At 39.3% G+C, this 24879-nt stretch overlaps 2 protein-coding genes across 2 annotated transcripts in view; both read left to right on the forward strand.

Moving 5' to 3' along the window:
- BICD1 (BICD cargo adaptor 1) overlaps positions 1 to 24879 on the forward strand; it is a 212060-nt gene that overhangs the window by 133546 nt on the left and 53635 nt on the right. The window lies entirely within an intron of this gene.
- FGD4 (FYVE, RhoGEF and PH domain containing 4) overlaps positions 2067 to 24879 on the forward strand; it is a 129258-nt gene continuing 106445 nt past the window's right edge. The window contains exon 1 of the mRNA XM_089527852.1: positions 2067 to 2327. Coding sequence (XP_089383978.1) covers positions 2153 to 2327 — 175 coding nt within the window. The 5' untranslated portion in view covers positions 2067 to 2152. The remainder of the gene's footprint in view (positions 2328 to 24879) is intronic.

Here is a 24879-nt window from a genome sequence, read left to right on the forward strand (position 1 = left end):
CACCAGATCCAATTGCAACTCAGTGCAGAACTTTCTCCTTAAACTGCCCACCATGTTTGTTTATTTAGTTATTTCATTTTTAATGCCACCTTTCTCCCAGAAAGGGACCCAAGGTGGATCACGAGATAAAAACGTTCTAAAACTTTAGGAATTTTGAAAACAATTAAAATCATCTGGAGCAGGTGGGTTTTCAGTTTGTTTTTAACTGTTGCATACTTTCTGTGATTTTATACTGGGTGCAGATGCTTTAATTGTTTTGAATTTTATTGAGATTGTAAATGTTTTATCTGTGAGCTGCCTTGGCTCCCTTTTGGGGAGAAAGGCAGCATATAACTGAAATTAAATTTAAAAAATTAAATCTTTTAAAACAGTAAGAGGGCCAGCGTGGTATAGTGGTTAGGACACTGGGAGACCATGGTTCGAGTCCGAACTTGTCCGTGGAAAGCCACTGGGTAATCCTAGGCAAGTTGCACACTCTCTCAGCCTCAGAGGATGCCAATGGCAAACCTACTCTGGACAAATCTTTCCAAGAAAACCCTATGGATAGTTTCCACGTTCAGGAAAGTGATCTTCCAGGAAATATGTAATAACTAACAGGGGCTGCATCCATAGTGGAGAAATAATCCAGTTTGACACTGCTTCAACTGCCATGGCTCCATGCTATGGATTTGTAGTTTGCCATGGCACCAGAGTTCTCTGACATAGAAGGCCAAATAGCTCCCAAAACTACAAATCCCAGAATTTCACCGTATTGAGCCAGGACAGTTAAAGTGGTGTCAAACTGGTTACCTCACCCAGAAGCTTCGGTTCTAAGCTCACCTGGAGCTAAAAAGTGGTGGCTGTAGGGAGACCAGGGTTCGACTCCCACTGGGTGACTTTGGGCAAGTCACAGGCTCTCAGCCTCAAGGGCCAACCTCTGGACAAATCTTGCCAAGAAGACTCCAGGATAGGGTCGCCATAAGTCGGAAACGGCTTGGAAGGCACACAAGAACACTTCTTGGTTTTGAAGCGTTTTTTCTCTGGTGAGCCACCTTGGGTTCCTGTTTGGGGAGAAAGGCTGCATACAAAGGAATCAAAATTAATAAATAAGAAATGCATCTGAGGAAGTAGACTGAAGTCTACAAAAGCTCATGTTGCCAGTTCCTTTACGTCCAGTGAGTCTCAAATGCACTATAAGATCTCACTACATGCTGATTCTACAGACTAACACAGCTATATCTTTGAATTAATAAACAGATTTGTTTATTAATAATAGTAAATCAATAAATGCAGTTATTGATTTAAAGATATAGGTGTGTTAGTTTGTCGAATCAGTACGTAGTGAGATCTTGTAGCGTGTTTATTTATTTCTTAATAACAATAAATACATTTAATTAATTTAAAGATATATCCGTGTTTGTAGAATCAGTACGTAGTAGAGAGATCTTGGAGCACCTTCGAGACGCACAGAAAGTAAAGAAATTTATTCATTTATTATTATTATTATTATTATTATTAAAGAAAAGTATTTACTAATTTAATGTATTAATGTCTCAAGAAATTTACTAATAAAATAAACCAACCAAGAGCATAAAATTCAGATTAAAAACAAAAGTCACAACAACAGCAACAACACATCAACACAAAACCATATATATATATATATATATATATCAAAAAAAATATTTCAGAAGCCTGCCTCAGTCCAAGTGAGGAAGGGACTAAAAAGGTGCTTTTCCCCACCTCTCACCTGCCTCCCTTCTCAGGTGAGGCGCCTAAGTCATTAAGGAAAGCAAAAGCAGTCTTGGCTCCTCCAAATAATTAGGACTCCAGCTCCCACAATTCCTGCCTATGGGCCCAAGCTGAGTGAGGCTTCTGGGAGCTGGAGTCCAGAACCAAAGTTTGGGAAGCACTGCAAGAGAAGCAGCAATCCTTGCAGGCTGTTTCTTTACCAGGCGGGGCGAAAGAAAAAGGGAGTGACTGAAGAAAGGAAAGAGTTATGGCTTTTGGAAGCAAACACTCCAGAAAGAAGGGCTGGAGCGCAGGCACTGGGGCAGCAGGGGCAGCAACAGCCACCACAACCACAACCACAACCACTCCTCCTCTGCAAACCTGGGATGGTGCTCTGAGGGATGGTGGACTTTTGCACAGGGAGCCTTGGAGAGAAAGGGACATGATGGAAGGGTCTGAGCCTCGCAATTTTAGGCGCCTGGCCATCCGGAGGAAGTCCAACCCAGGTTTACACAGCAATGCTTTGGTCTTCCAAGGGGCCCCCAGAGCCCCCCCAAAGCCTCTTCTCAACCAGGGGCCAAAGGGGGAAGAAGCCCAGGGCTCTGGACCCATCTCAGGTAAAACCCTATGGCTTACTTTATTATATATTGTTGCTGTTGCTGTTGTTGTTGTTGTTCTTGTTGTAACATTTATTTATAAATATTTATTTATAAATATTAAATATTAATATAATATCATAATATAATATAATATAAATATTATAATATTTATTTATAAATATAATATTTATTTATAATTATTTGTTATTATTGTTGTTGCTGTTGTTGTTATTGTTATTGTAAGATTTATTTATAAATATTTATTTATAAATATTAAATATTAATATAATAATATAATAAAAATAACATAAATATTATAACATTATTACATTTATAATATAGATATTACTATATTATAATATAAATATTATAATATTTATATTTATTTATTATATTTATTTATTAATATTTATTATATTATTATCATTTAGTTGTTATTATTATATTTATACAAAATATTGTTATAATATAATATAAATATTATAAAACCCAGTACAATTAAACACATAGGGAAAAATACACATTAACAAGGAATTAAATCATTACCATATTAAAACAGATAGTTATTAAAAGAACAAAACATGTTTTAAAAAGATAAAACTATACACACACAGACACACACACAAACTGTATCAAATGGTACAACATCCCAGCCTGCTTTGGCTTTCTCGGCTTTCCTTTCCTCCCTTTCCTATTCTTTACTGGGCTGCATCCGCACTGGAGAGATCATCCACTTTGACACCATTTTAACTGCTCTGGCTGAGGTTTGTCATTTGTTGTGGCCCTAGAGCCATCATGGTGAAGTGTTTCGAACACAGAACCTTGCAGTAGCCACTGAGAAGGTGAGCATGTTATGAGAGAGAGAGAGAGAGAGAGAGAGAAATCTCCCCAAAGATCTCAAGACCCTCCCCCCGCCACTGGCCTCCTCCCATTTGCCCCATACAGAATCCATAGTCATGCTTTTTTTGCAGGAACGTTACTCCTAAATCCTAATTCCCATATACCACTGAATGCCTTGCTAATAGTTGTGACATAAACAGCGAGCAAAATGTAAATTATACCCTCCAATTACAATATCATACACACAACCTAAATGTATTTACATATCCATAGTGAAGATTTGATTAAAATGTAATGTTTTTAAAGAAAATGTAAAATGAATATATTTTTTAAAAAATCATTTTTTAAAAAATATATATTTTTTAATTTTGAAATTAAAGCTCCCGCTGAGCTTCACCTCACTTCCACCACCTCTTAAAGCATTTTAAAGAGATACGGCTAAATGCCACAATGTTTCTGCCAAAATACAGGTGTTTGCATGGTGTCACCTGCCCCTTAAGGGTGTCACCTGGTGTAGTCTCCATTCTCCAAACTTCCCTAGTGAACCTACTGCAGGGAGATACAGTCCTTCAAATAACCAGGAACATATAGGACTCTGGAGACCAGGGTTCGATTCCCTGCTCAGCCATGAAACCCACTGGGGGACATTGGACAACAAGTCCCATGCACTCAGCCTCGGGGAAAGGCAATGGCAAACCTCTTCTGAACAAACCTTGCCAAGAAAACCCCATATTAGGGTTGCCTTAGGGTGGCCATAGGTCTGAAACAACTTTGACACACACAACACACACACAGAGTGGCACCAGAGAAGGGATTCAGACCTTTTAGGACGATATCACACTACACTGTTTTAGCACTATTATTCCACTTTATGGTTGCCTCCTGTCGAATCCTTTGATTTACAGTTTAGGGAAAGGCATTGAGAATTCTTATTCAGAAGGCTCCTAGACTTCACTAAGGTTGCTTCCACACTGTAGAAATTATCCAGTTTGACACTACTTTAACTGCCATGGCTCCATGCTATGGAAATCTGGGGTCTGTAGTTTGCTGTGGCACCAGAGCAGGGAGTCAAACCTTTTAGGATGATAACGCACTATGCTGTTATAGTGCTATTATTCCACTTTAACTGCTACGACTTCCTCCTATGGAATCCTGGGATTTGCAGTTTAGGGAAGGGAATTGAGAATTCTCAGCCAAAGAGATCTTAGGCTTCACTAAACTACAAAATACTTGTTTTCCCCCTGATCAGTTTGGCTTCATTATGAGAAACTGTGTTTAGAATCTTGTTCTTTCTCTCCATTTTAGTCAATGAAGGGAGAGGGCACAATAGTTTAACTTTGATTTTGGGATGGATCTGGATGTTTGTGGCTGAAATGTTTAGAGCTGAAGCCTGGGAAAGTGTAATTAAAAACAGTGGTCCAGTCCAGAATCAATGGTAGGGTAGGAAGGTATACTTGATCCTTGCCCAAAAGTAAACTCTCCATCACCAGTATAAGTAATAGTGCTTAACTTAGATCGATTCATGCCAAGTATCTTCTTTAAGCAGAATCTGAAGAAGTCTATATGTTTGTAACTGTCATGCAATATTCCCCTAAACAAATAAGTTCAAAAGTAAATTTTAGTGATCCAATAGACAAATCTATTCATTAAGAAGAAACTGAAGGACTGATGTGAGTTTTACCATATTCCCTCCTATACTTTCATGAACAAACACTCTTGTACATTGGTGAGAATTGTGCGATCTTCCATATAGTGCTGCTATTGTTGTTGCATTCAAGTTGTTTCCTACTTGTGGTGACCCTATTATGGGTTTTTTTTGCAAGATTTCTCCAAAGAGGGTTTGTCATTGCCTTCTTCTGATGCTGAGACAGTGTGACTTGCCCAAGGACACTCAGTAGCTTTTCCATGGCTGATCAGGGATTTGAACCCTGGTCTCCCAGTGTCCTAGTTCAACACACAAACTACTACACCATGCTGCTTATGAAACTGCAACTCCCAGCATTCTTCACCTTTAGCTAGAGCTGATGGGAGTTGAAGTCTCACACCATCTGGAGAGCCTTAAAATTCTCACCCTGGTCTTGAACCTACAAATCCTGAAACAACTCTGGGACAGCAGGATCACTGGAATAGTGGGCAAGTGTGTGTGTTCTGTGCAACACTACATGTAACCCTTGGGCTTGAAAAGGTTGTGCACACCTGTTCTTGGCAAATATGTGTATGGATACAGGTCCCCTTGAGTTAAAACATACAGTTCTGTGCTGTATCATGCTAGTCTTGTTGAAGTCGTCTTTCAGCCTCAGGCCTTGTTGACAAGCTTCTTTTTGCAAGCTTTCAAGCGTCTGAACTGCATAGCAAAGAATATAGGACTGCACAGATGTTACTCCAGGATTTCCTTCAGATGAGGAGGTTTCTTTTCTGAAGCTAGAATGTAGGCTAGGTCAGTTTTGACAATATATTTATTAGATTTGTATCTTGTCTTTTCCCCAATGTGTGTTTATCTTCTACTCCCAAGTTTATGTTCACAATAGTGGTATGAGGTAAGTCAGAGAGTGACTGATGCTTGGTCATTCAGTGACTCGGTGGAAGCTGGAACCTGGATCTTTGAAGTCCCCATCCAATACTGGAAATCTACAGTATAGCACACTGGCTCTCAGTGCACCAGTTGAGGACTCTATAAAGATATTTGTGGTCATCAGTACTGAAGAACGTTATTTTCTACTTAACTAAAGGCACTTTTAATCTTCAAGGGAATTACCAAACATTAGTCATAGAATCATAAAGTTGGAAGAAACCACAAGGGTCATCCAGTCCAACCCCCTGTCATGCAGGAAATCCAAATCAAAGCATCCCTGACAGATGGCCATCCAGCCTTTCTATAAGCATTTGTTAGTAGTTGATGGAGCAGCTGAATTTCATGGTTCACAGAAATTATGCCCCTCTTTAATTGCTGAATGTCATTTTCTGCCTCTAACTACTTCTACTACAGGCATTTTGTGATGGCTGTCTGTTAGATGAAGCATACATATAACATGTATAGGAAGTGCATTACAAGCCATTCCTCCTTCTATATTGGCTGTGTATCAGGGGTAAAGGGAAGCACTTTCTACTCTTTATGGTTTATTTCCACCCCCCACCCCCCTGAATATATACACTGATGCAGTCTAGCTTTTGAATGCCCATCTCCTCTTACACATCTTTTAAGAAAGCTCTACAACTTTGCAGCAGGATTCCTCTCCCTTTCACGTTTCCATAACATTTCACAGGCTAAATGGTTTTGGAAGTGTTGGGGACGACTACTGCAAGTGACCTTCTGCAAGGGAGGCACTAGGAAAATGCTGTGTACATGTAAATTTGAAGGCAAAGTACTGTGCGCATTATTACTAAGTACCAGTGAGATAAGATGCTTTCTGAGTGTTATTTAGTGCCTTTTTCCATTTGTGGAAGGTGAACTAGACCTTGATGAAATCATACAACTCTATATACTCTTTGGTACAGCATCCATTCTTTTGTGGAAACTAAACAGAGCAGGCATAACTACAAATATTTGCAGTTCATGTAAGGCGTTTGGAAATATGTCAACTATTTAGGTTATTGCTGGGGGCGGAGAACTTTAATGACTGCAGCAGTTTCCACTGGACTGAATAGCTCAATGCATAGGGAACGATTTTTACAGATATTAGTGCTGATTTATGGATTTTAGATTTGCATCATATATTTACAGCATCCTTTTTGTGATCTGCATCCTTTTTTTTAACAGCATCCTTTCCATGACGTTGTACATTTACAGCATCCTTTTTGAGATGATGTACATCCTGAGAAGGTTGAACGCTTGTATGATTTTCAAAAAAGTATTTTCTTCATACATAAGGAAACAGCTTTAGTGGAGTGATCAGTATGAAACAATCATAACTGGTTACTCATTGATAGGGCTTGCCAGAGCATGCTTATCTAATTCAGATCACAATAGCCAAGACTGGGTTGTTATAGTGTTTGAGAATCCACAGGATTCTAGGTAACGCACCAGTTCAGAAATATGAGGGTAAAGGTTTGGATAGGAGTAAATACAGCCTAACATGAGAAACAGGGAAAACTTGCCATGGTGGCCAGTACTCCTTTGTACTTGATCTTTATTTGCTAAGTAGCTCAGGAGAACATGAAATAAAGACATTTTTGACTTAGGTTCAAAACACATTGCAGACATAATGCAGTTTGAGATTACTTTAACTGCTCTGGTTCAGTGCTAGGAAATTCTGGGAACTGTAGTTTTGGGAGACATTTAGCCTTCTCTGTCAGCGATTGCTCTGGTGCCACAATAAACTACAATTGCCAGGATTCTCTAGCATTGAGCCAGGGCAGATAAAGCAGTCTCAAACTGGATTATTTCTGCAGTGTGTTTTGGATCCTAGATTTGTTTAAGGAAAAGCTATGCTTTCTTACTGCAACTTGGACTTCTAAAAAAAGTATTTATATCCTACCCTGTGTCATGGGATTTCAGTTTGGCATACAAATGAAATCTACTTAAGCAATTTAAAATGTACTGCTAAACCATCAAAATGATTCAACCAGATTAAAAACGTATTAAAAAATTCAACAAGTCGGAACAGGTTAAAAAGCTGAGGTGAAAGTGACAAATGCTGAACATCCATTAAAGAAGGTTGGAACAATATATCTATGTACCAATTGGTTTTAATTGATTTTCCTACTAGTTTAACTTTTATTTATTTTGCTGTTGTTAAATTACAGATTTCTATTATTTGTATTAATACAGTAATTAATTTTAACTATCAAGTGACTTTTGCCTCACCCTGTATAATAGAGCAGATAGGTAAGTATAACAGAAATATAGGATAACTCAATATACCAAACCCTGTCTCAATAGCATCATATTTGTGATTTATTGAAGCATTGTTGAAGATGGTACATTGCATTTCGGATGTCTATGGCAATCAGATAACCATCTCCATGTAGTGAAACTACAAATGGCTTGCCCTTTTGTCAGTCAGCAACAGAAAGTTATCTGCAGACAATAGTCATTCCCTAAGAAGGCTATAAACAATCCTTTGAAAAATGATAACCCTTGTGGTTATGGGGGCCACACCAAATGTGGGTAAATTTTAAGAAAACAAGGAGATTTAGCCAGGGATCAAGTTATTAGTTTGAGACTAGACCACTTTCTTCTCATGTTTTTCTTCATATTAAATGTCTCTACATATAGGTTTCAGTGACAGTACCTTGGGATTTGACATCATCTTCTGATGCTGTTTCCTCAGGATTTATACATGTTTCGTAACTTCATAACTTGGACAGAGTGGGTAGCAGGCATCATGGTTACATGTACAGTAGGCTCTCGATAACTTGTGTTTTTACAAAACAAATTGGCAATGGAGTTATAATTAATAGAAGAAAACTATTCAAGAATGCGAACTTTTAATTGACTATAACGGGTTCGCATCTCAAGCATTCAAAATGAGTGCCTCTTCACATCTCTGCTGTTAAGTGTTCCAGCCCTTCTACAAGGCAATTATTTGAGCTTGGCAAATGCTCGGTGGCTCTTCACACACCTTCCTAAGGACTGGAGCGTGGCTTTGTTGTGGCTTTAGGACTCTTAGGATGCATGCATCATTTAAATAGCATACCTCCAAAGTGACCCGAAACAGCTTTATTTTGGCCTGTCTGTATGGCCTCAGACTTTTGCTGGGACTCATTGATGGGAGAAGATGATACGCCAAGCTGAGCTGAGTCTGCTTGCCTGGTGCAATGAGCCAAAGAATCACACAGGAGTAGAGAACACCAATTTTAACTGTGCAGATGAAGCCAGTCAGGTGAATAGTTTCACAAGCTGTCTGAGCAAAATTAACAGGCATTCAAATCCTTTTATGTATTTTTGGTTATAAGCAAGCAAGTATTTGCAAAGCACTCTATCGGTTAGCTATTAATTTTCAAGTCCTATCTTGTCTCCTCTCAAGTTCCTCTGAGCTGAGTGAACAATATCTACCACTGGGCATGCAGCATTCTGTGCCAAGCTTAGTTGACATATTTGGGGCTAAGGTTTTCACTTTTGTGGTGTCAATAGGTCAACAAGGTTTAGTTGAAACTGCAGTCTCATTGGTTCATACTTGTTCTGGCTGGCTTTTACTGCTGCAGGCTTGCTCTAGCCTGCAGCACTTTGGAGGATCTAGTCCTTCATCTGCACTTGGCACACTTTTTCTCAAGATGGGGCATCAAAGAGAGAAGGAGTGAAAGGACAAGGGGGTGCAATGAGGGGATTTCCAATCCAGCCAAACACTGACCTTTGCAATGTGTGGAGGTCCAGTTTCATTTCTGCTGCTGCTCCTGAGAGCCTAAGCCAGTGGTGGTGAACCTTTTAGAGGCTGAGTGCCCAAACTGCAACCCAAAACCCACTTATTTATTGCAAAGTGCCATGTCCCTCTGGCTTTCTAGTAACAAACTCTGGCAAACTCTGTGCTGGTATGATGGCACATGTGCCCACAGAGAGGGCTCTGAGTAACACCTCTGGCACACATGTCATAGGTTCGCCATCACTGGCCAAGTCAAATTTTGTGTGTTCATGTAGTGATAGCAGCAGCAGCAAATATGAATGCAGACATAGACACTCATGTGATTCAGCCACTTTTATTAATTTTTAGCAGAATACAATTTATTTAACTTACCACAATTTGTATATGTGAGAATTCCTAACCCCATTTTCCCCATAAGTCCTTTTATTGTTAAGGTATGAACTACAATAACATGGATGCTATTAAGAACATAACTATTCTGTTATAGCAGAACTTACTATAACTGATTCCTTTTCAGTAACAACAATTGCCAAGTCATGTTCATTTCAGAAGGAAAGCAATAAGCACTCAGAATGTTTCTGATGACCTGCAACAAGTAGGTGTGTGTGTGTGTGAGAGAGAGAGAGAGAGAGAGAGAAAGAGAGAGAGAGACTGACTTACTGACCGACTGACTGACTGACTGTGGGATGGGGCCACACTCTACCTTTGAAAACTGACCTCACCTTCTCAAGTTCTTCTTCAAACCAAAATTAAAACCATGGAAGGGTAATATTGCTTGGGAAACTATCCTAAAAATGCTGGGAGAGAGCACCATAGCTCTATCAAGTTATGATACTGTAATAGTTATAGCATTATTCAGAGTCATTCAGAAAGGCAGTTAAAACGGAACTTTTCCATCGAGCGTACCCCCCTGATATGACATGACCAAGAATTTTCTGCTGCCTTATGTCTGTTGAATTTATTCATTGTTAATTGTTGATGCTTTTAATGAATTAATGATTTTAATGGTTTACATGTGTATGAATTGTATGTTTTGTAAAATTTCAAGTAGTCTGTAACCCCGCTTCGATCCATTGGGAGAGGTGGGGAAACATTATTATTATTATTATTATTATTATTATTAGAGTACCATAGCTCTATAGAGTTACATTCTTCAGACTTATTGTATAACTGGCTAATGGCAAGCTTCTAGTGCAGTGGTTCCCAAACTTTGGCTGTCCAGGTGTCTTGGACTTCAGCTTCCAGAATTCCTGACCATTGGACTGGCTGGATGGGTCTTCTGGGAATTGAAGTCCAAAATTACCTGGTGAACCAAAGTTTGGGAGCCACTGTTCTAGTGGCATAGCTCTAATGGTAGAGAATTTGGCTTGAAATGGAAGCAGTGGAAAGGTATGAGGGGGAAGAAGAGGGTTCACTTCTGTGGCATAGGAATCTTCTAAAAGCTAAAAGGTTAGATTCTCACCCTGACTTCTTATAACTAATGGAATAAGAAATAAAGATCTCTACTAAAAGACATCACCCACCCTGCCCTTCAGGGTAATAACAGTGTAATTAGCAAGGTAACAACAGTGGGAAAAGTAATGTAACTTTCCCATCATGGCCATTGGTGGGAAAGTAATGTAGTTGCATTTTTTCCTGGGAAATGAGTAACCAAAAGGATTACTGATAACGAAATGAATTATTTTCAAACAGTCACATATCAAATTTTACTTGTTCTATAGAGGACAGTGCCTGAACCATGTTTGAAAACTAGTTAAATATCTAATCTGTTATGAAAATATTGCAGCATGTAGGGGAGAGAGGAAGCCTGTTTCAAATGCACTTTAGTTAATCAGTAGCATTAAAAGGTTGCACACAGAAAACCAGTTTCAAAGTACAAACTCAGTAATGTTTCTATACTGTAGTTCACAAAGTACAATTCCATTTTAAACAAAGTTGTTGAGGGAGAGTTTGAGAAGGAGCCCATAACTCAGTGGAACTCATTTCCCCGAAATATTCTTGTCTTGATTGTATTTTGTGTGAAACACATGCTCTGCATCACCTAACAAGCTGCAGCACTTAGAATTAAAGAATCATAGAATTATAGAGTTGGAAGTGACCGCAAGGGCCACCCAGTCCAACCCCCTGCCATGCAGGAAATCACAATCAAAGCATCCCCGACAGATGGCCATCTAGCCTCTGTTTGAAGACCTCTAAGAAAGGAGACCACTACTCTCCGAGGGAGTTTGTTCCACTGTCGAATGGCCCTTATTGTCAGGAAGTTCCTCCTAATGTTGAGGTGGAATCTCTTTTCCTGAAGCTTGTATCCATTGCTCCGGTTCCTGTTCTCTGGAGCAGCAGAAAACAAGTTAGCTCTCTCCTCAATATGACTTCCCTTCAAATATTTAAACAGGGCTATCATATCACCTCTTAACCTTCTCTTCTCCAGGCTAAACATCCCCAGCTCCTTAAGTCGTTCCTCATAGGACATGGTTTCCAGACCCTTCACCATTTTAGTCACCCTCCTTTGGACACGCTCCAGTTTCTCAATGTCCTTTTTGAATTGTGGTGCCCAGAACTAGACACACTATTCCAGGTGAGGCCTGACCAAAGCATAATATAGTGGCACTATTACTTCCCTTGATCGAGACACTTTTATTGATGCAATATGAAATCACATTGGCCTTGTTAGCTGCCGCATCACACTGTTGACTCATGTTCAATTTGTGGTCTACTTGGACTCTCTTTCACACATAGTCTCATTCAGCCAGGTGTCCCCCATCCTATATCTGTAGTTGTATCCCTCTACACTTCCTCTACTCAGGGAATAAAAAGGTCATTTATATTCACTTAAATGTTTCCTACAATATGGGAAAGAGTACAGACAAGCTGCATTTCTTTTCTTGGTAGCTCTAGTGGTTAGGTTGTTTTTGCAATACGGATACTTAATTTGCAGAGGGTTTTGATGAACCCAGTGGTTTCTTCAATAATACAGTTTAGGTTATGAAGAATTTTTTATGATGCATGAGTTGAACATTCAGAAATAAACAAAGTGTGATGTGACTGACTCTTTTCCTTCTCTGCAATTAATGGAATATAACTAGAGTATCTTTAGGCCCAAGCTATCCTTTTGGGAATGAATTGCTACCAACTGCAGTGTTATTCACTGAAATATACTGACAAGTAACTTTGCTCTTGGGTGCATTAAAGGAAGTGTCTGAGGATGTATTAAACTAAATCATATTAATGTAGACTGAACTGAAGAATGTTTGCTTGGGGGCTTTGTGTGTGAATGTGAAATATATGAGAGTCCTTAATCAGTTAAATAATACAACAAAAAGAGGTATGTATATTCTACAATCAAGATCAATATAAAACATAATAATTATAAATAATTTCTGTATCCCTCACGCCGACCATCGTTCATTTTACTGCATGGAATACTGAAGTACAATGATGGGAATTGAAAAATCCAAATGGGAGCTTCTGTACTAGGCAGGGGGATTTAGCCTACCAGATATTTTATATCTGTCTGTTTCAAATGTGTTTCTTTTATGTTTTCTTTCCCTCCCCAGTTGTGTTAGATGAACTGTCCTAAATGTTGATTCCTACCTGCTCTTCTGATCCTGTTCTTTTTCATCTCTTAATTGCTTCTGCCCCTGTTTTTTGTTGCAAACTGATATAAGAAAAGAGAGTGAATATCTTCAAAACTTCCATGTTATTTCCCCCCTTGAAATCTTCTTTCCATACAGCTAAAATTCCTTAATCTAGATTATGTGTAATTAGAGAGTATGAACTGTTTCTTTACCCAGTGTACTGGGGGGTTGCATAAGCAACCAAATGTACTTTTTTTCCTGAGGTTGCATAAGGAAGTATCCAATATCAAGCCATTTGTTGCACTCAGCTGGCAGTGTAATACTCTGGTTTACATACTGTTCTGTGCTTGAACATAGCTCTGGCTTCCCCTAATGACCATGACAGCTTTTGATTGGTTATTAAGTATACTGGGCACTTCCAAGCCAGATGCTGCAATTGCTCATGTAGCCACCTGGTTGCCTTTGTCCTCCTTCTCTGACAACCTGCCGCAATTAATTAATTAATGCCAGGATGGTCTGATGATTTGAGTGTTGGACTATGGCTCTGAAGACCAGGGTTCGATTCCCAGCTCAGCTGTGGAACTCACTGGGTGATCCTGGGCAAGTCACACTCTCTCAGCCTCAGAGGAAGGCAATGGCAAACCAAGAAATACCTTTGTTATACACATAGTTTGTTACTTTTCAACAGAAATAGATAAAGATTATTTATATTATTTTTTGCCTTTTCACCTTTTCAATCTTGTTTTTTCAACAGTTTGGTGGCACCCTGGCTGACCCATCACATAGTTTCACATCTTTCAAGTGCTTTCTTTCAATCTATATCCCCAAATAATAAGTAATTCATATAGGTGAAAACTGGGATATAAATAAATATCTACTGCTGTTATGTTGTTGATATCACAAACAGCAGAGAAAATGTGAGGGCTAGCACAGGTTTGTAATTGTTTGTACAGTCCTGCATCCTATCTGGGTTCATTCGTAACTATTGGGAGTAAAAGATCTGGCTATGAATATTTAAGATGATATTTGGAATCTCTTGTAAAATAGGATCCCAATGGGCTCAACATTAGCTAATATTAAATGGATTCACATAGAATTTACTTATTCATTGCTAGTGTTAATTTCCTGTTAGACTGAGCCATATAAATAACAGTTTCTGCTATACAGTTGGATACCCCTACAAACATGTGATAGTCATGCCCATCTGTGAAATGATTTTGAGTGGCAGAAATTTTGGATTTTAGCTCTGTTACTGGTTAGAGGATAGAGTTGTTACCAGAGCTACTTTTCTTATATTTATATGCAGTGACAAAATTCGAACAGGTCCTTTGCATAGCAACTAGATAAGAAATGGTCTTTAACTTGTCAGGCTTTTACAAACTAACTAGGGTGTGCAGTTCTGTTTTAAGGTTGGTATATAGTCTTTTAATGTTTCATGTTTTAACTTCATATTTTTTTAAAATCTTACATTTATATTTTTTATATATGTTGATATTTAAATATATGTTTTTAACTTGTATTGTTTTAAATATGTTAGCTGGCTTGAGTCCCATTGTTGGGAGAAAGGCAGGATAAAAATGAATGTAATAATAATAATAATTGTTCCATCAGTATAATTATGAGCTTGCAGTGCACACAAGATATCTTATTTTCCTTTGTATTAATAATAATACCTTAGGTGTAAAAATGTGGAGTATTCTCAGTTGTGTCTGTCTGGACTGCAATATTCAAGATGATATTATTATTGGAGGTATGGATATTGCTCAAAGTCAGATCATGCTTCTATTATATTTTAAATTTCATGTTAATAGGGACTCATTAACATTTCTGTGATAAGGACAACCTGTCTAATCATCTGGATGCTTTAAAAAACTCTTACAATTCTTATTATGTAGTAGCAAGTGACATTTTCAGAAATACTGGAGCAAATGAGTATGATTATGAGAAGATATTAACATTTTGCTAATATCACATAGTGAAAGCATGAGGAAATTTAGTAGGCTATTTTATCAAAATATTTGTAAGATTATACAGTATTTGTGGGCTAAAAAGCCTTTTAGTGCAATTTAAAGTATCACTAATAAAATCTAAACTTTGGGGAAGAAAAATAGCTTATTATATAAATTCATTATTTTCATTTTCTACTGTAAATCTTTATTGTTACTGGTATGTCCAGACCTCTGGTAATTATATTGAGTCTTTGTTTATTACCAAGAACGTAACTATAATGCTGAAGAAGGACCTATATCCTTGCAGAAATTTTGCAAATGGAATGGTCTCCCTGTTCAGTCATACTGCCATTGTATTGCCATCACACTGGCAGGGAAGGTCCTGGCAGCAGAGGGCAGAATGCAAGTATAAGCTCTTGAATGATAGGGGCTAAATGTTTGGGCAGCTGAATGAATAGTTATAATAGTTAGAAATGGATTTTATCTGGACATTATGCTTGTTGCTGTTGGGTTGCACAGCTATGACTCTAGTAATTCAGTTGTTCATGGTAAAGAATGTGATTCTAGTTTCACTTACTGGCCTTTTCTCTGGTGCATCCTCTTCTTTCCCTTGCATAAATGCATATTGATATGAACTTAAAAAGCATACCTATCAATCTGAACCTGTGGCGATGACAGGGGGAAAATGTCCACATTCTAATTGCAATGAACGCTGACCTTTTATAGTTCCTTGCTGGCATTAAAATTTATACTACCCTTCTAGCATTATATATTCTCTTTGTAGTTTTCCTTTGATTAACATGAGCCTTTTTGTAAAGAATCTAACATACAACCTTTCTATGGGGAAGGACTATATAACGTTAGGAATTTTGTTAGGACATACTTCAATGCCATTCCTTAGCCTCTTCCTTCCATTTTATTCCTTCCTGTGCCAGCAGATAACAGCAAGCTTTAACATGTGTTGGTCTTTAGTGCCTCCCCACCTGGTGTCTTGAAAGTAGGTAAAATGTGAACCTAAATCACTTTTTGGTAAAGAGAAATAATTTACTTTTTAAGTGGTTGCAAGGCCCCCACCATTGTTTTAACATTAAAAGTACCACAATAATTTCAAAACCAGTAAACCAATAATTTCAATCTGTCTGTGTCTGAGCCATCCTTCCAATACATTTTTACTCCACTGCCTGTAGTTTGACATAACAGGGCACTTTTTTTAGATACTTGTGAATAATTAATAGAGCAAGGAAGTATTATAAAATGTGGAGAGATGAAGGGAGAAATGATTCCTGATTCCTTGTTGGTTTCCTTCACAGTGAATTAATTCTATCCGTACAATCTTTTTTGTGGCCAAGGGGCAAGCCCTTGCTGCTGAAAAGTTCTGGTTTGTAAGTATGTGTAACATTTAGATTTATGATGCACACTACAGGATGCGTGTCCCACAGCCAAATTCCCTCTCTGTCATGTTTTAAGAACTGGATTGAAAGAAGGTAAACTGCAAGCCATTTCTTTCTATTAGCTGTCCGTGTTCCCAACTTCAGCTGTCTTCTGAATTATCTGCTTTACACCTAGAGGCATTCCTTGGCATTATGAGGGTAGTATTTCTGCAGTTGTTGCCTCCGCTGGTTGTGTAAGTTGAGTGGAGTCAGCAATTGTGACTTACCTTTTTTCTTTTTCTTTTTTGCAAGGATAGAGAAAACCGCCATAGGTAAAGTTCTCCTCATTTAGGCAAAGATAGGTTCACAGGAAATGTAAAATAAAGGGAATGGTCTTGAAAGCTAAAATTCCAGGAGTGATATAATAAAATTGTTAACCGGTATGGCCTCAGAGCGCATGAATGAACTCTCATGTTAGGAATATACATGCCTATCAGGGATCTTGTGACCCTGGCTAATATTCTGCCTTTGGGAAATTGAACTCAATACAGCATATTCACTCAAAGCTCTCATAAAGGGAAATTTTTATTGAAATGAAGATATACACTGTAGTTTCATTGGGGAATAGCAAATAGAACTTCATAAATGGCAAACAGCAGAATGCAAACATATGCCTAATAAAGCATGAAAAAGTAGCATGGTTAATAATAGGATCTCTTGCCCTAATTTTTCAAAGGGCCGGATGAGGTGTTACAGGCCTTTCAGATATTTACAGTAATGTGGATGCACGAAAACAATAAATCAGTTTGCCAACCTGGGTTCAGGACTTGATCTAAGAAGATTTCTTTTGTTGTGTGGAGTAGTGATGGCTCTTGTATATGTGTAGTGTGCCATGAAGCTGTTGCTTTCGTTCATACCTCTGCTAATGGAGTGGAATATAATTCAATTCAGCTGCTTCTAGTATTCCTTTGTAATTTCCTTGTTCATGAACTTTGTTCTGTAAATCCCTTGCTGTAACCTTGACACACCTATTGTTGATATTAACGGCATTCAATATAGGTGTTTGCTATAAAATTGGACTGAAAAGTGTGTCTAGCTAACCCTATGTCTCAGGCCAAAAGTCAAAGAGGTCCATCTTGACAGGAATGTTGCATAGATCCTAACACAATCGACCACAAGGAAATTGAACTTTCCCCACAGGACACTTCTGTTTCCTCTCTCTTAAGTTAAAAAAAAGCCGTTTGGCAGTCTTGTTTTATTGGTTGTCCTAGTAAATTTAAGTTCCTTTAACTTATCTGCTTGTGTTGCCACATAACGCAAATGCCAGTAAGATTAGTTATCTGGGGAGCATGTGATTTGTGTATGTTTTGCATTTTCTTTTTGTTGAATATAGCAGTGCCAGGGTAGTTACATTTCATTTTGGATTAGAGAGGTACGGGTATTAGTCTGCCCTAGGCAGGAAAGAAGTTGCAAAGCCAAGAGTCTGATGACATTACATCTGGAAATGTCCCTGCTAAAGGTAAGTTTTATTTAAATAGCAAAAACAAATTTTTACTAGTAGTACTTCCCATTGTGATTAAGTACTGTGAGTTACGGTTTCTGGCTTTTTCAAATGATATAGCAATACTTTTTGAACTTGTGAGGATTTCAGTATTGTGTATTTACATCAGTAGCATACACTTCTTGCTCTTGTAATTCTGCCAATAACATGAAGTTTGGCTGGTGTTTGACTTTCATATAAAAAGGAAGGAAATTAAATTGTACTCCCTGACATCTAGTTCTTCTATGTATTTTTTTTTAATTGGCGGGACATGTTCTCATGCAAGCCGCCTCTTTCATCTGGAAATGGTACAGCCCAGGTGTGGGTTTCCCATCTCAGTGAGAAATAAACTCGGCTGTTCCAATTCCACAAATGTGCAATACTACAGCAGTTTGGAAACCAGGCACTTGATGTATTTGCACATATTGAAGGATGCATCTTCTGTAATAATAAGTAAAAGATTTCTAGGTTGCAATCAGACTTTCTTGAGATGGTCCAGATAGTTGTGATTGTCTAATTAAAGTACCCAAACTGTCAGACTAATTTCACTCTGACCTGTACCCCACCCCAAAAACCTGGCATTTGAGAAACAGGTGGTACAGAACTGGCAGCCTTCTTTTGCAGCTGCCACCAAAGATTTATCTACACTAGTAAAAAACACTGCACTGACCTAAAAGGTGGTCAGTGTAGACAAACCTCAACTCCCTTCATGAGTGTTCAGAAAGTGAAACTGCACACATAAAGGATTGTTCTGCATGTTGCATATATCAGCAGGATTGGGAGTGTAGTTTGATTTGGCAAGGCAGGAACTGAAAGTATTCTAATGGAAAATAAATGCCCTGAGATCAAGAACATTTCTGATCCAATATTAATCTGTTTGAAGATTTATTATCACATGAACAGATATGGTAATCTCTAGCACTGAGTTTAGTCAGCCCTCCATATCCACGGATTCAAGTATCCATGACTTGAAAATATTCAAGAAAAGTATACATTCCAAACAGCAAACCTTGATTTTCCATTTTATATTAGAGAGGCCATTTCCCTTTTTCATTATATTTAATGGGACTTCAGAATCCATGGATTTTGTTATCCATGCCGGGTCCTGGAACCAAACCCCAGTGGATAACAAGGGTGCACTGTAATCACGAATGAAAACTGGCATGGAAACATGTGGGCACAAAACTACACCTGGGTGTTTCAAGGATAAGACTGGAGAGAGTGACCTTAAAATACATTCATTCTGAGGACACTACTGAAATATCATGTAGTAGTACATAGTGGGTTTAATATTAAATATTAATATTAAAGGAGCCCTGGTGGCGCAGTGGTTAAATGCCTGTACTGCAGCCATTCACTCAAAACCACAAGGTTGTGAGTTCAAGACCAGCAAAAGGGCCCAAGCTCAACTCAGGCTTGCATCCTTCTGAGGTCGCTAAAATGAGTACCCAGACTGTTGGGGGCAAATTAGCTTACTTGCTGTTCACCGCTATGATCTTTGGAATAGTGGTATATAAATAAGACAAATTATTAATTATTATTAAATAATGTCCCAAAGTATTAATATGTACCCTCCCTTTAGCTGGCTTCCGCAGGCGTGGAAATTATTCGTGATTTTTCCACATTAGCAGGTTTCTTGCACCCTTCACCCCCGCGGATGTGGAGGGCCAAGTGTGTGTATATATAGTGTCCTTGTGAATATATGTACAGTCAGCCCTTCTTATACATGGATTTTTTATACACGGATTCAAGCATACACAGTTTGAAAATGTTCAAAAAAGTATAAATTTCAAATATCAAACCTTGGCGGGATACATACCGCCATTTAGTACGTATAGAATACGTACTAGGGTTAGGAAGGGGCGGTGCTTCCGCACCCCCCTAACCCTAGTACGTATCCTATACGTACAAGATGGCGGCGCCCCTTCCACATGGGCGCCGCCATCTTTGCGTATCAGACGCTGAGCGTCCGTACGCGTCGCGCCGCTTGTGACGTAGCGAGCGCGCCCCTGGCGCCTCGCTACGTCGCAAACGCGACGGTAAAAGAAGCTCCATTTTGGAGCTTCTTTTTCGGTCCGCGCGGGAGTCGGGCCGTCTGAAGGCTCCGGCTCCCCCGCGGACCTACTGGCGGCGGCGGCAGACCGCCGCAAAGCGGCGGTCTGTACCCCGCCCTTGATTTTCCATTTCTTATAAGGGACACCATTTTTCTATATCATTATATTTAATGAGACTTGAGCATACATGGATTTTGCTATACATGGGGGATCTTGGAACCAAATCCCAGCATATAACAAGGGTCCGCTGTCTGTGTATTATGTGTGTGTGTGTATGTATGTATGTATGTATGCATGCATGTGTGTGTATTTATGAGAAAAAGAGCCAGTGCGGTGTAGTGAGGCTAAGAGAATGTGACTTGTCCAAGGTGGGTTTCTAATGGGTTTTCATAGCCGAGCAGGGATTCAAACCCTGGTTTCCAGAGTCATTCCAATGCTCAAATTGCTGCACTACACTGGCTCTAAAATACTGCCCTTGTTTTATTACTGAAATAGTGTAGGAAAGAAGAAAGTAATAGTAGCAGATGGATGTTTAGAACAAACTGTTGGAGAGACCCTTTATTCTGCTTCTTGCTGTACTAGAACAGCATTGAAAGATGTTCTTTAGTTTGTAGTATGACATTTCAACCAATAGAGGTCAGTGGAGGAAATATATACGAGGGTCACTACTAGTGGCTGCTTTATCTCTCCAGTGTAAGACATTACTATAGTGAAAAGTCCCTGTTTTCAATTTTCTGTTCCTGAAGTATTCTAATATTCAGTGTTGTTTAGGTTTAGTTGCATTTGACAAGAGAAATATATAATAGTTACAGTAAGCAACACAGAGTAAAAGGTCATTTTCATTCTGCCCATTCTAGTGATGCCAAAATTTGGCATATGCTTTAATTTGGCATATGCTTTCTACAGACACAGTTCACTTCATTAGATTAATTAAATGTGTCCTCAGGTTGGTAGATATATATGCACATTCTGGTGTGGTTAAGGAGATTGTGAACGGCAGGGACTGAAATGCAAAGAATACAGTCAATGATAATATCTTAGCAATGCAAGTCACAAAATGCTTGTGTATGGTAATAGAAGAGTGTTGCTTATGCCATAACACTTCCATAAGAAAAATTTTAAAACTGTACATCACAATGCATTGTGAAAGACTACAGATTTTTGTAATTATGAAAATCTTGTAATTGCACATGATGCTTACAGAATTTTTGTGAATTCTTATAATATGGTAGGAGGAATATTCAGGGCTATCCATGACTTTTCTTCTGAAAACAGTTCTCTCCAGCCTTTTTGTTTCTTGGCAAGGGTTACTTGCAAACTTTGGATGTGCACAGTAGAAAAATGACTGAAGAAAAGTAACTTCAGGGAGTGATGAGGGTGAGCAGGACAAAAGTTCAGTGCCCCTATCCTTCTTTTCACGCTGAACTTGTGATCCTTTGAAATACAGCCCAGTTTTATAGATATTGTACAGCCTGATTCTGATGCATGGTTCACTGTTTATGATTATGTTTATATCTTTCTATACATGATACTTTAGTTGCAAAATTTTCTCCCTTTTGCCAGTACTGCTGATCATTTCTTTTTAGCCTTAAAAGCCACAAAGGAAGTAAGACACTGCAAGGTCTTCAATATATAAAAATGGCATGCCCTGCCTTAGATGTGGTAGTGTTGAATATGTGGGCAGGAAGTGCACACTCTACTAAGGGCAAAAACTGAGGTTAAGCATGACAAAGTGAAGAAATTGATCAGTAAGTAAACTTTCCTCTGCTGGCTTTGCTATGAGTTTATTTTTTTAATTTAACTAGTAGACAAAGATAAGTTGGGATCATGGCTTTCAGTTATTTAAAAAAAATCTCTGTTTATTTGGGTACTGGAAATATTTAGTGTTAGCATAGCTCTGACAAATAAAAAACTATGCATGCCATTTATTTTGAGACACTAACATGTAATGCCGAGGATGATCAAATTGGCTGCTATGGTCACCTCAGAGTATGAAATCTATATTTAAGTGCTTTATTAATTGTCTACTAAATTAATGCAAAAGACAGTATTGGAAAGAAATTTACACAAACTTCTTGATAGTGTGTTTAGGTATGGCTGAAAAGACCACCTTATTCACAATGGTTTTGTTACATGGCAGTTAACTTTGCTTGAAGAAAAATATTCCATCTCTTTCCATGTTGTGTAAAACTAGTATAGTTCATTCCTTACTTGTAAACGCATGACAAAACCCACCTGTGCCATGTTTCAAAAACCTTTTAAAGAGAGGGATGATATTCCATATGGTTTGCTTCACAGATAATAAAATCCATAAAAGGGAATTCTACTATAAGCTTTGGTTATTGGGAAGTTCCTATGGGATGTGTACATGCCAAACATAGAATCACAGAGCTGGAGGAGACCTCAAGGACCACCCAGCCCAACCCCCCTTCCATACAGGAACACAACAAGAAAAGCACACCTGGCAGTTGGCCATACAGCCTCTGTTTAAAAACTCCAAAAAAGAGGCTCCTCCATACTGTGAAGGAATGTGCATTTTATGTATTTCATGTATTCTACAATGTCATATGTTAGTGTATAGGGCAAGAACTAGGTTTTTATGTAGTGTATAAAATATAAAACATACATAACAAATACAATTTAAATAAAACAAGTGAACTGTTTTCCAGTAGAAGTTGTGTCCCTTGTAATACAGATTTATTAACTCACCATATATACTTGACTATAAATTGATGTCATGTATAAGACGAAGTCAGGCTCAGGACTAGACTTGTGGATTTTGATATAACCTATGGATAAGTCAGTGATAAAACATAGTGGAGGAGTGGTCTCAGTATGGGGTTCCTCAGATTCATTCCACAGAGGAATTTTGTCATTTTATTCAGAGAAAGGGATGGTTCCTTTTTTGGTAAAAGTTGAAGATTTAACCAGCCACAGATTCAAATTGACTTTGTCCAATGACTTATCAAACCACTCCACTTCACTCCACAGCCTGGCAAAGCGGTCCCAGGGCAGCAGTGGAGGTCAGTTGCAGGCAGTGGATCGTATCACCAGCCTGGTTTCTCTTTTTCTCTTCCAGCTTGGCTGCTCTGCCAAGAGGAAGATGTATCCAAATGCTTGGACTCACTGTCACCTGAATGTTCCTGGCAATCTCACCAGGAAGACCTTGTTGAACTAAGGAGCCATTCAGACTACCTTTTACGCTGGATCAGAACCCGGATTAACCACGTGAAGTTCATATTGCCCCCGATCCTTTCACAAGTGAAAACGAGGCTTTCACACCCATTCATGGGCAAATGGCCCTTGGCACGGGTCTTTTGAAAGCGGAGTAAAAGCTGTATCTTTTGGGGAAAAAAACGAGTTCCGTCAATATGAACTTGTCCCCAATCATGATCGGGTCAAGTTCAGGGAACGGATTTAGGGCAGAGAAAGGGCAGAGGGCGGAACATGCCTCCCCTTCATTGGTAGGAGCCTTGGAGAAAGGGTGCCAAGGAAAACGGGGTGACAGAGGAGGATGGAGCCAGACGAAGGGTGCCAAGGGCCATTGGGGTGACAGAGGAGGAGGAGGAAGGAGCTGGAGGAGGGGTCAAGTTCAGGGGAGACATGGTCAGAGGGAGGACAGATAACGGAAAAAGCCTCCCTCTTGCACCAGGCAGCCTTCTCTCTCTCTTTTTATTTTTGACATACTATGCGAATGCTTTTTGCTACAGGGTGATACCTATAGATAGAATGTGTGTATGCTTGTGCTATTTCCCTTTCATTTCCCTGCTCCTGTCAGGGCTTTGCAAGAGGCTTTTTTATTATTATTATTTTTGTGTAATATTCAAATGCTACAATGTGAATATTACGAATGTTTCCCTTTCAATTTAGCAAATTGATACAATATGTGAATGCTTTTGCTACATATGTAATTGTGTGCATTCTGGGGTCGCAAGGAGGGAAAACAAAGCAAGAGAATGCAGAGATGGCATTCTGGGGCGAGGAATTATTATTATTATTATTATTATTATTATTATTGTGACAGGAATGGGATGGCATGGCATGGGGGGAGAGGCAAGGGCTGTAGCATTGGGCTGGAAGTGAAGGGGAGACTGGAAGGCTGCGGAAACCCATGACTTTGGGGGAGTCACTCTCTCTCAGCCTCAGGGGAAAGGCAATGGCAAATCTCCGCGGAACCAATCTTGCCAAGAAAACCCCAGGATGGGGTCGTTTTAGGGTTGCCATAATGCGTATTGACCCAAATAGACACAACACACACATACACACACCTGGAGGTTTTTTAATTTGACAGAATATGTGCACACTGCCACCAGCTTTTTTAAAAAAAGGAGGGGGGAAAGCACCCATTCCAATGGCCAATGGCTGTAGGATACGTCCCCTTTGACAAAAGCGGAAGTGAATTTGATTGACAGCAAAGGAGCCTTCATTTTACACTGGTACTGCAAATGTGAACTTCAGAGGGGTAAATTACCCCGTTTAAGGTAAATGATAGAGGGCACTTGCTTCCGAAGGGATTCGGGAGGGGGGATCCGAATCTGCTCAGTTCCATCCAGGGCAAATAGCTCAGTGGGAATGGGGCCTAAGAACAGGTGACCCTGAGACTGGATGGGCTGAAATGCTGCTCCTGCCTCTTGTCCATCCTTGCCTGTTCCAGCCTCAGACAGCTAGGTTGTAGCAGGTTAACCCTGTGTGGCAGTCCCCAGCCCTTCATCACTTCTGTGCTGTGTCCCTGAAGCTCCTTGGGCTGAACCTCAGGAAGACAGGAGGGAAGAGAGCAGGAGACTCAACCAGTTCTTCTGCCCTTTTCAGAACTGATGGTGTGCCCCGATTCAGACACCTTTCTCCATGGGGCTGGCCATGTTTTGCCCATGCAAAACACCTTAGCTAGGAGGGTGATTGCCTTACCATGGACGGGCACCTCGCATGGCCCTAGGAGGGGCACT

The sequence above is a fragment of the Sceloporus occidentalis genome, unplaced genomic scaffold, assembly GCF_023333645.1.
Source record: "Sceloporus occidentalis isolate IW3139 unplaced genomic scaffold, rSceOcc1.0.p SCAF_5, whole genome shotgun sequence".
NCBI lineage: Eukaryota > Metazoa > Chordata > Lepidosauria > Squamata > Phrynosomatidae > Sceloporus > Sceloporus occidentalis.